Source organism: Nomia melanderi, chromosome 14 (genome assembly GCF_051020985.1).
Source record: "Nomia melanderi isolate GNS246 chromosome 14, iyNomMela1, whole genome shotgun sequence".
NCBI lineage: Eukaryota > Metazoa > Arthropoda > Insecta > Hymenoptera > Halictidae > Nomia > Nomia melanderi.
The window spans coordinates 2,438,097-2,450,207 of NC_135012.1; the positions used below are offsets into that span (position 1 = coordinate 2,438,097).

At 49.1% G+C, this 12,111-nt stretch overlaps 1 protein-coding gene and 1 long non-coding RNA gene across 2 annotated transcripts in view; one reads left to right on the top strand and one right to left on the bottom strand.

The window, feature by feature from the left end:
* Window positions 1-12,111, top strand: part of LOC143175304 (uncharacterized) — a 70,478-nt gene that overhangs the window by 52,134 nt on the left and 6,233 nt on the right. The window lies entirely within an intron of this gene.
* Window positions 5,428-9,722, bottom strand: LOC116427009 (uncharacterized). Its single transcript, XM_031976833.2, has 4 exons — window positions 8,962-9,722; window positions 8,758-8,871; window positions 7,418-7,525; window positions 5,428-6,595 (listed from the first exon to the last, which is right to left on the bottom strand). Exons 1-4 carry the CDS (start codon window positions 9,278-9,280, stop codon window positions 6,132-6,134), a joined length of 1,005 nt encoding a protein of 334 aa, XP_031832693.1. The 5' UTR covers window positions 9,281-9,722; the 3' UTR covers window positions 5,428-6,131.

Below are 12,111 nucleotides of genomic sequence, written 5' to 3' on the forward strand. Positions count from 1 at the left end.
GTCGAAGCATTGCGATGCAAAACAGCTCGTTAGGCGTTCTTCTCGCGACGCTGCCCGCCCGCCCGCATGGACCAACCCTCCGAGGATTCATCGCTCGTTCTTAAAAGACGCCGCGGGCGGAGATCTTGCCGCTTTCTTCGCTCCGGCGTGCCTACCCCTCCTTGCTCGATCACCCCCGCGATCGTGGAAACGGAAACCCTCGCCGGGAATCGGCTTATTATTCCCGCGGTCTCCTTCGAGGAGACCCACCCTCTCGTCGTACCTCGTGTAATCCTCGACACGTCCCGTGGAAAGAGATGATGGAGGCAATTAGCGGCGCGATTCTTACTCCGCCGTCCCCGTCCGCTTCTTTGGAGCTCGACGACGGTACAACGAGTAGTTCCTCAAGCGTCCCCGAGGAATTAAAACGGTTCTCGTCGGATGGGAGGGAATTGGTCTCCTTGGTACCGTCGATCGTCGATTCCATTGGTCGGACTTTGATGAGGTTCGATTGATTCTCTTAGGTTGGATCGGTTTTTCTTGATCGTAACGAGGATTCTGTGTAATTGGGACCATCGTCTCGTTTCCGGGGATATTCAGGCTGCGGGAGACTTCTGCGGACGTTCCGAAGGTTTTCAGGAACGATCGAGTGGGACTCGTCGGTATGTCGACGGTAATGCTGTACATTGATAGCGTTTCGCGGATTAATGGAGGAGCTTAATGGAGGTTTGATTAGGCGCGAGGAGTGTTATCGAATGATCGTTTCGTCGGTTAGAAACGAGGATTATTGTTCGTTTGATATACTTATACCGTCGAAAATATTGATTCGATCTATCGCGCTCGCAAGTCTCACTATAAACATTCATCGTTCAAAATAAGGAATGCATTCCATCAGTCACTCTCAGTCACCACTTGATTTAACACAAAATTTCATATTTAATGATTAACAGTAAGCTTCGTATAACGAATATGTGAAACATCGAAACAGAAACCCTTTACTCCATGTATTCATCCTTTCAAAACATGTCTATCTTATCAGAAAATTCTACTGAAACACTGTTGGAATGCAAAGGCTTGACGCATTACACAGCGATTAACAACAACCATCAAGCCTCAAGACAGTGAAAAATCTCATCACAGTTTCCCCTAACGATCCAATTAAAACAGAGACGATTCATCCTCCACATTTCCTTCAAGGAATGTTCACCTAAAATATACTTTTTCCAGAGCGAACATTCATCGTCCCTTTTCCGTGCCTTCGGACCGGTCCACTCGATCCGCGGAAATCCTTTTCTTATCCCGGCGTGCTTTCCGATCGCGCTGACATTGTCCGGCAACGAAGAGAGCCCTTTACAGCGGCGTAATCCACGCAACGCGGCCAACGGACGTAAACCCAGCTCTGTCTCTCTCTTATTCCCTTCTCCCTTTCACCGTTTCTCTCTCTCTCTCTCTCTCTCTCTCTCTCTCTCTCTCTCTCTCTCTCACGAGCGCGCCCGCCGAGCAGCCTCTTTCGCATGCGTGGCCGATTGCGGTCGCCCCCGCGTTGTTGGCCAGGTTCACCGGTTGAATCGGAGGCCGAAGGTGCGGGAAGACACGGGGCCGCGGGGCTGACGGGGCGGTTACTAATTGTCCGAGTCCTTCACCCCGCGAGTGCCCCCTCATCAACGCTGATTGCCTAACTCTAGGACCCTCCAGCTCTGTCCTCACGATCCTGCCACCGCGCCGGGAGGAGAATTCTCTAGCTGCCAGAACCCGGCGTGCCGACCCGCATAGATCGACCTCCCTGCACGCTCGTTTTTTCGTCGCCAACCTGCTAGCCGTGTTTTAATCCCTTTAACAGCAAGGGAAAATAAGGAACGAGTTTTTAGGAAAAATTCCGGCGGTTGAAACGAAACGACAGCCGTTAAATGTTTTAGCAAAACATACGGCTGCGAGGGCGGGATGCTGACAGCGGTGCGTTACCGTGGAATTACTAAGAATCAACCGAGGCGACTGGCGTGAATGTTTCAGTGGTTAGTCGGATGAGAAAGAAATGAAAATAATCAGTGGATGAGCTGGCGACGTCGGCGATGGAAAGCGATTGGATTTAAGTGTTGTAGAGAAGGTTGTGTGTTTGTGTGTTTCTTGTGGTTTTAGATTGTAGAGTTTTGGGTGTTCTTGAGATACTGGTGGAAGTAAAGTTTTGGCTTTAGTTTTGATATTCTGAGGCTTTTTCTAACTTCAGTGCTCAGTTTTGTAATAACCATATATTTAAATATTACTGTATCTGTTAGTGTATCTATTACAAAATCATTTACACAGCTGTATGATCTAACTTTGTTTCGACTATCAAAAGAGCAACAGATTTCCAGTCGATTTTCTCCAAATTTCAATCTCAATTCCCGAACTTCTCGGCTTCTGATCTAAACATCCCTGTGAACACTGTTACATACTCTCACCTCATACTGAATTAATACTGAATTAATCACGTACTTAATACTGAAGGACTCCCTCTGGAAGAACGAAAACGAAAGAAAAGAGTCTTAACTTCTCGACGATAGCCTGGCAAAAGTTGAATATCACTGAGTTTCAAGCTGCTGAAACATCCACAGAGTGTCTTCAATTTCGGAGTGACGGCGTGTACACGAACGAATCTGGGATTTTCTCCGAATATATTCCCGCTCGTATGTCCGGTCCATTAGGAGAGCGGCTTCACGGAGGGGTTCGTCAAACACCGGGTCCCGCGGGCGAGCGAAAAATCGCGAGGCGAGGAAGTCCGTCCGGCGAAAGTCGATTATTCCGCCGGTGATTCGGCCGCGCTGATTTTTTCCTCTCTTCTGCTGCTGACTCAATTATTCGTCGCGATTCTTTGGGCAAACATTAGTTAGCGCCGGCTGGCTCGCCGGCGCGAGCGCGCGGGATTGCCTCCGATCGGTTTGGCTCGGTTCGTGCGGCGACCCTTCATGGTTGCTTGGTTCCGTTGTCTACTCGTCAACGAACAGCCCCACGGTCACGGGGTGTCAACGCGGTTCTCATTTTGCTCCGCGATCAATCCCGTTCGGGATGAAATACGTCTCTTGTTTATTTATTTTCTTCCCTTCCCCTTTTCCTCTTGTTTCCAACGGCGACTACTGATTCGCTCGTCGCTGAGCAGATTAATTGAAAGACAAATCCAGTGTAAGGTAAAAATGGTAATCGTAACAAACTTTTTATACTGGGAAGTGCAATGAACTTGTACTTCATTAATTCAACAATTTTTCTTATCGAGGAAAGAATTGTATTATATTTATACCTCACTTTTTCAGTAATATTAAGATGTAATAATATTTCTTACTATTCGTTATCACAGATTGTTAGTTGATATTCTAGAAATCTTCCAAAGTTCGTCTGATAAGAATATAACACACAAGATATTCAAACGACAAACTTATCTTCCAACGCGTAGATACATAAACATGAAAACTCCCGGCATCGAGCTGACGGATCGCAAATAATCATAATGCACCTAATCAATCAACGCTCGGCATTGCACGATTTAAGACCGCTCGATCCCCGATCTCTCGATCAGAAGTTCCCCTATCGAGCTTAATAAAAAATCGAACGAGCATGGATTCCCACTACGCGCCGCTCCCGAAAAAAGCAAATCACGGGGGGAGGAAGGAAAAAGGGGAAAAAGAAGAAAGCTCGCAAACGACTCCTCCATTCACCGAAACCCCGCTCTTTTTAATATTCATCACGGTTCCCCCGATGCATTCGTTATCAGGCCCGATAAGCCCGTCGCCGCGGCGACCGTGCTCGCCGCGGGAATTCCGGTTTTCTTCGTGCGCCACGCGTCCAAGAATTATTTTCCCCACGGAGAGAAAGAGAGAGGGAAAGAGGCAGAAAGACGTAGAGTAAGAGAGAAAGTCAACGGAGAGTGGTTGCGCGAGTTTCGGGCAGCCGAGGGCGGCGAGAATTGAGTTATACGATGTCACGGGGATTAACTGTCCTCGACTTCGACGAGCGCGGGCTTGACAAACACGTCCGGGCCGATTGCCGCACGGCGGGTCCGGCCGAGTGCCGAAAGGCGAGCGACGTGGCGCGCACAGAGAGGCCGGGGGAGGAAAACAACGCGGGATACAAAAAACAAAAACGGAAAATAACGAAAAAAAAACACACGCACACACAAATGAACAAAACGAAACAGAGGGAAAGCGGAGCGTCCGGGAGAGAGACGCTTTCCGTCGAGCGCGGAATGGAATCCCTTGTCCTAGGTTATGTTTCACAGTGACATAGTGGCGAGCGGGGCTTCGCCTATCGTAACACGATATCCGCTGGAAGCGTCGAATTTGAGGCATTCCTCGTCGCGTTTGCCGACCGGAAATCACCGGCCGTCGAAATTTCATGCGCCCTCCTTCCCGCCCCGTCCGTCCCTGTCGAATGATTACCCCGCGGAACGAACAAATAAAAGTGGCTGTCACGATTCGCGTGTTGGTAGCCGAGGAATCTCGCCGTTACCCGTTCGCTACGGACTGTAACAGTCTTACGGGGATGTAAAACGATCATGACGGGAGATAAAACGGGGTCGTTTCTGTCGCTGGGGAACGGAGGAGGATGAGAGACACTGTCGTTTCTCGCTGGCCTATCGGTACTAATACAGATCTCACGCACTCCCCTCAATATAAACCATTCTCCACCCTTGCGCGGGGCCGTATGGGAACCCGTACGCACACGCGGCAACCTCGAACGACCGCGGCGGAACGACCATTCAGATTTAAATCGCGACAGAAGGCTGGATCGGGAGGGACAAGGAGAAAAAGAGAGAGAGAGAGGGAGAGAGAGAGAGAGGAAAATATGGATTCCCCTTGCACCGGCACGAAGCGTTTCAATCTCTTTCACGGTTGCCTCTGGTCGCTTCCAGCGCGTGCAAGGCGGATCCGAGGACGTCGTTCACCGGGCACGTTGGAACGGTCTCCCTGGCCGTTCTTTCGAACGGTGAACCTCGTGGCCGAGATTGCGGCCGACGGAATCGTTAATGAGGGACTCGGCACGGGAATGTGTTCATTCGAAGAGGGGAGACGGCTTTTGCGTGGAAGAGTTGAGGACGATTGTGGAAGTCGAATGCGAGTGGGGTTTGAAGGAGTTTGATGAAAGTTAGTCATGATGGGAATTGTTTTTGAAGGAATCTTGTGAAGGTTGTTTAAGAATGACGCTGTGAATGTAGGGCAAATGTCGAGCATTTATGGTGGAATTGTGGTCCTTGGTTTGTTGGAGTTTGAACAGTGAATTATTAAGTTTGTGATAGGAACGTGTTGCTAGAACACGAAGCAGCAAAGTTTGTTCAGTTACTTGGAAATTGATGTGCAATTTTATTTGAGGAGTTTCTTAAGGTGTTAACGATGTTGAATAGTTAATTCAGCTATAGAATTGATGTCGTAAGGGATGTTTCTTGGAGTTGAAATAATAAAAATCAGGATTTAAATGATCGCATCGATTTCGATTTTATTCTTCTCCTCCCGTCTCTATGTAATACCATCTGTTTACATTAAATTAGATCTCTGGCTTATAAATAATATTAATATCTCTGTCTTTTGGTCTCTCTCTCTCTCTCTCTCGTTCACTCACTCTCTCTCGTGCTCGCAACAGGCATACACACAACTCAACACGCGCGCACGCGCACCAATAGTTATATATATATAATAATCTCTCTCTACAATTATTGTCCACGAACTATCTACACGTATATACAAATTGTGTAACAATACACAACCTTTGTACAATAATACTCTCTCTGGCGAATTGCGCACAACGATCGACGGCCCGAAAGTGACCAGCCTCCGACGATACCCTCGATCACCGTGTTTAACTTATTAAGATCCCCATAAAGGTAACTACTTCGTATCCAATTACCCTCTTCGTAAAACCGAAGAACCGACTCGACGTCGTTACCCCGAATCCAACGTCCGACAGCGACAACGTAAATGAAAATCGGGAAAAGAAAACCCGCGCAACGAAAGAGCGATCGCGTACCACGCGCGACGCGATTAAGTCGAAAGTAACGAGAACTATCGAACACAGGAGAAAAACTATCTGTACAGGCTCGCTGTGGACGTTGTCCGATTAATCACTAGCCTTCCTGCGGGAGTCCTGCACACCCCTGCGTATCGTCAAATCACGTCAGCCTACACTCTAGCCTAGTAAGGCCTCCAGACTGGCGGTTTCACCGGCACCGGGGACGGGACCTTCGTGGGCGGTGGTGACCTCTTCGACGCCTTCTGCGAGACCATCGTCCTGGGTGCCTTCAGCTCGTTCCTCACACCTTCCGCTGGCCTCTTGGACACGGTGGTTGGGTCCGGTGAAGACGAGGTCGCGGGCAAGACCGGTGGAGCGATCGGCAACGCGTTCAATCTGATGGGAACGAACGCGCTGCGGATTTCTTCGGCCGTCGATTCGCTTCCGGACTCGCTTGGACTCCTCGGTGGTGTTCTGGACGGGGTCCTGGGGATGACTTGCTGCGAGCTGGCCATGGTGGTGGTGGTGGTGTTGGGATGTAGCCTGTAGTCTGGCGGGTACTTCATGTGGTCGAACGGGTAAGGCGGTAGCACCGTTGGCGGGAACGTCGGCGGGAATATGTCCGTCGATGTCATCGGTATGGTTCCTGATGAAGAACAGCAAAACGATTAGATTTTCTTCGGAACGGAAAGTTCGCGTTGCGCGAGGGTGAGAGATAGCCGAGTGGGCGAGAAAGGAGCTAAGTCGCATTGTTGCGCGACAGGGCTAAGAGAGAGAAAGAGAGGAAGAGTGGCAGAATAGGGGGGGTTCGAAGGGGTCCGTTGTGGGAAAAGGGAGCTCAGGCTCACCCCTCGGTCCAGCCACGGAGTATGAATCATCGGCAGGCGTCGCGGACTCCGGCGAAATCGATAACGCCGACTACTATTCTCGTGAACGCGTGTCCGCTCTTCCGAGGCCCTTTTTTTCCTTCGCTCTTCATCGCGCGCGGAGGAGCAGCGTGGACGGGACCGAGTTGTATTGTTGGGATTTTGATTGATTGCGAAGGGAGGCTAAGGTTGAAAGGGACGCAGCGATTAGGCGCTGTTTCGGGGACTGTGTTCGTGATTATCTGGGCCCTCTTGTACGCGTAACCTCGTGTTTGCTAGTTGCTCGATGAGCTCTTGTGATTCTCTGCGTCGAAGATGAATCGCGGAATCGAGTAATTCGATTAGCTAGTAGCATTGTGAGGAAACTGTTTTCTGTTAGTGAATTTTGAGTTATGTTTATGGTACGACAGAAGCTTCAAGTATCAGTTAAATGGATTGCGAGTTTGTGAGAAAATTCGAGCTGAAAGCATTAGCGGATTAAATTCTAATCGAACTCGAAAACAACGGCACGTGTACAAGAGGTCCAAGAACGTGCGATCCAAAGAAACATTGGCCATCTCTCTCAACTCCGCAAGAAACTTCAGGAAAGCAGTTCAACTTACCTTTGACGAAAGCGGGATGAGGCATGTGCCACGCGTGCCCTAGGTACGCAACGTCTACCCACGGGTTGAGCAGTCCTAACGTAGGGAATCCAGGTCCGTACTGGAAATCTGTAATCAAACGAGAACATCCTTCGGTCAGATATCGAAGCTGCGTCTATAATAAGTCCGCCAAGCGAACCCGAGCAGCGATTCCTTCGGCTCTATAAATAAGACCCGCGATCAAGGTTTCCCTCCTCCACCCTCTCGCAGTCAGCCTTGGCGAACTTCCCCGTCCCAATCCCTCGAGCGCCAGGTATAATCTTCGAGGAACGTGTAACGTGTTCGATTCGGGTCCTCAACTAGCTAATAAAAGTCCGGCGCGCTGAGAGAGGACGACGTCTGCGAGAGACCGAGCCAACGGGATATCATGAATCTCGCAACGAGAGACGGAAAATCCGGCGAACGCCTAACGAACTGAGGAAGAGAGTAGCGGATGGCACGGGATAAAAAGGCTCCCGTTGCCCCCGTAAAACGTCGGATTAACGACGCTCTCCGCGATCGTCTGTTTACACGACCGCCTCGGCTACGATCCACATGCTACCGCCATATGCGCCGCGATAAACAAACGCATAAACGCGGCTCCTTTGCACAGACGAGGCTTGATGGCCGCCAGCTAGCGCGTATACCACCCGTGAATCTTCCAGCTCTTCTTTTGAGCCGTCCGTGAAACGCCGACGCGATCAACACGCGCGTCCACGGTACAACGTACACGCGGACGATCGGGGACCAATCGCTACAGCTTCTCCCGGAGGGAATAAACGCGGGACCACCGGTCGCCGAGAGGACGGCGACCGTCGCCGACACGGTTGAAACCGTGCCAAACCTTCCGGCGACACACGCACGCGTTTTCACGCGTTTCCCCGTGTCTGTACGCGAGGGATCTCGCGCGCGCGCGCCGCGAGCAGTGCCACCCTTATGCACGCGCACGTGTGTAAACGACTCCCGAGGCTTGCGACCGCCGACGCCGCCGCGGCTCGCGGTTTGAGGTCCACCGGATTATTAAACGACGGAGAGAGCTACGACGAACGTTTTGCGGCAACTGCGCTGGCCGAGGTTCGGTGACTTGGAACAAGGATTTTTCGGCTGGCGATTCGCGTTCTCCACGGTTTGCGAGTATTATTTTTGGAATAGCTTCATGTTTCAGATAATTAAATCGAGTATACGTGAATATTATGGATCTTCGACGCGAAGAACGTGTTTCAGTCGATTGATAGTGGAAGATTCAGATGGGTCTCGAGTTTTGATCGTTTGCGAGCCAAAGGAATCGAGAGTTTCGATAGTTAGAGCATCGTTGAACTTACTCGACTTGGATCGCGGCTCTCTTGGTCCGTCCACGGTGACTTTGATGGCTTTGGTGTACGTGGCTATTTGAAACGGCACTGTGCTGATCTGTATGGTCAGGGAGAACGACTTTCCTGTAAGAAAGAAACGAACGTGCGGTTAGTTTCCTGCCGATGTGTCCCAGACCGCTGGTAGATCATCCAGATTTCGGCGGAGACACTGACCTCTCCCGCTACGACCGACGAATCTGAGATCGTTGAACTTCGCGACCTGGTTCTTCATGATCGCGGTGCAATTCCTGAGCTCGCCGCAGCAGTTCTCGTCGTTCCCGGCGCGTATGGTGACCAAGGTGCCGTCGTTGACCTCGTCGAGGGCGACGACCGTGAAGGCCACGGGCAGCGATTTGTTCGACCTCCAGTGTGACGGTAACGCGCTGCACAGGATGGACGGACTTCCGGTCCTCACGAGATCGCAGTGCACCTGCAGCGACTCGCGTATCGCGTTGTAACTCTCCATGCCTAATGGTCCTTCCGGTAGGTGCATCGTTCACCGCTCAGCCTCTCTCACTCTCCTCCAATACGGGGAAAGAAGACAACAACCAACTAGTCCAACTTGTGTATCGATAATCCTGGCGCGCACAATGGTATCCTCTGCGAGTCACTCCGTAAAATGTTCGAGAGAAAAAGTCCCGGTCACTGCATATCCCCAACAAAGAAGTGCACTCGGAACACCGAAGTCCAAACGGGAACTAAAGGAAACGAAAGAAAGAAACACCGAAACAGTATCGTCCGAACGATGTTCCTTGTTTTTCGTAGCAGTCCGTTGGGAATATTTGAAAACGCGGTGGCCGAAGGAACGTGCGTTGTTCCTCCCCTACGCTGTAATCACTGTAGGAAACTTCGGTACTAACACGTAAGGGATCGCTGGCAAATAATTCGTGCAACCGAACCGACGCGCACTCGATGCCGGCTGAGCGGATTCTAGTTTTTCGCGGCCGCAGCCGCAGCTATTTAGAGGGGATTTTTATCCCCTCCAATTTTTCCGGAGCCCCACCCAGGCCAAGCGCGTCGACCAATGAGGACGGCGGTCGTGTTGTGGCCTCCGCGGCTCGCCGCCTTCGCCCCTAACCAGGCTTAGGGGGTGCCTTGCGAAAGGGGCTGCCAGCTTGCTGCCTCTCTAGCCAAGGCTGGCTTGCGCCTCCGCTCTTCCTTACCATCTTCCCTCTCTCGTCACGCGACCCTCTATTTGTCCCACTCTCTCCCACCATTCTCCCGCTCACCCTCTCTCACTCTCTCTCTCTCTCTCGCTCCCTGCCACGCTCGCTCGTCCAACAGTTCGCTCTCTACCGTCCAACGCCGTTGTTTCCTCTTTCTTTCGCGCGAGCTTTTCTATCCTGTTCTCTCTCTCGCTCTCTCTCTTTCTCTCTCTCTCTCTCTCTCTCTCTCTCTCTCTCTCTCTCTCTCTCTCTCTCTCTCCGCTGTGCGCTTTCATCCCCTATAAAACCGTTTCGGTTGCAATCCTCGCGTCTCCTTCTGATTCAACCCCGGTCCATTCTCTCTGGTTTCTTGCCGGTAGGTATACACCCTGCCAGCCACGCTTACGCGACGACGGAAATTTTCACGCGCACGTGTTCCGACACCCCCACCCTCTCGACCTCCACGCTCCTACGATCCCATGCCGCCACACGTTTCTTGACCTCCGTGGAGATCCCCGCGGCCAAGGAGGAACTGGAGGCTGCAGGTGGACCGGCTCAACGAGGATCTATGGGGTTTCGTGTTTGCTCATGACGCTTGGGGTTGTTGGAAGGGATTTCTGTGTCTGAAATATTTTCTTCGATAAGTCGATTCCTCGGTGTGGTATTTTTTCGATGAATTTTAGCTGTGTTTATAATGGTATTTTGCGTGTGGGTGATACTGTCGAATTTTTTTGAAATGTATATTTATAGCTTGTTTATTTAGGTGTACACCGCTTTTTAATTGAGTGATTCCGATGCACACGTGTTGAATGCTTTTGCCAACGAAAATGCAGGAATTTCTTTGTTTTTATTGAGTTACTCCAGGTCGGGTACGGCGTGTATACCTGAGCCTCTAGGTCCACTCCGAACGATAATAGGCGGATAATACTTTTCTCTCTGCAGATAATTTCACCGTTTTACTGGTTCGAAATTATTTATCTTTTAACTTACTTCGACAGTTAACGTGATCATTGCCTCCGATATTTCTCTCTGTTTGTCTCTGATATTTCTTCTTTAAGTCATCACTGTATTTGTATACCTGCAACAAATTACAGGTAAAATTTTCATGGAATTTATTTCTGGTACCTTTCACTGATTCAATAACCTACATTCTTTAGAATTAAATTAATCCGTGATTGTTTCTATGAAAATTTCTCCTCATTCATTGTGAACTAGTTCATCTGTTCTTTTCCCGAGTGACATTATCTTAACCCTACTAATCGACTCAAAGGAAAGAGGTGTAACTCCTGTTCACGCTTTCGGTAAATCCGGATAATCCTGCGATTAGCGTTCTATCAACAGTAGACCAATTTATTATCTACGCTCGGTGTAAGTCGCTGGAACTACAATATTTGGACAGGTCTTGACACGAGTCCTTCCTGGGGTGCCTTTTCTGGTACTCGACTAACGAGAACTTTCCACATTTCTACATAAAGTTATCAAACCTTGATAATACAAATATTCTCATTCTCTATCTTCTCTCATATACAGACTATTCGAAACTTAACTTCACCGTGAGAGTAAATTTAACAATTACTCCTAAGAAACTTAAACTTAATTGAACGCCACGTATTCTTCAATTTTTTGCATAATACATATACAGGAAACATTTAATTGTACAACACACATTCTCTTTACGATTTGATTTGTACGATTGCAATTAATAATATTTGTTTGAATTATTTGATTTGCATTTTGTACATCCTAGACGATAGAACGACTGATAGTAAAAGTTTTCAAGTCGTATCGTAGGCTATGTAAACAATGACTGTCACTGAGAATAATAATTACGCATACAATTCCGTAAAACGCATTCTATCACCAATTTTGCCCATAAAAATATGAATACTCGTATCTTCTTACTAAAGCATTTCCAGGTATAAATTTATATGAACTTTTTTCATCCATTCGATTCGAGCAATCTATAATACAAATTTAGCCCCGACCTTCCTGGACAACTTATATAAAAGAATAGGAAAATCTTCCTTTAAAAAGGATACATAAAAGCAAGGGGCACGTGTAACGCATCACTTATTTTATAAATAACACCCTGTATTAACCCGGACCTCTGTAATCCCGTACTTCCCCAATAAAAATCCTCGTCGAAACATACCCTCAAAAATAATCCCCGACCATACTA

Coding starts and splice junctions, on each gene's coding strand:
- LOC116427009 (XM_031976833.2), bottom strand. CDS start 9,280: ATGCACCTACCGGAAGGACCATTAGGCATGGAGAGTTACAACGCGATA. Junction 8,872..8,961: donor CGTCGGTCGTAGCGGGAGAG/GTCAGTGTCTCC, acceptor TCTTTCTTACAG/GAAAGTCGTTCTCCCTGACC. Junction 7,526..8,757: donor AGAGCCGCGATCCAAGTCGA/GTAAGTTCAACG, acceptor GTTTGATTACAG/ATTTCCAGTACGGACCTGGA.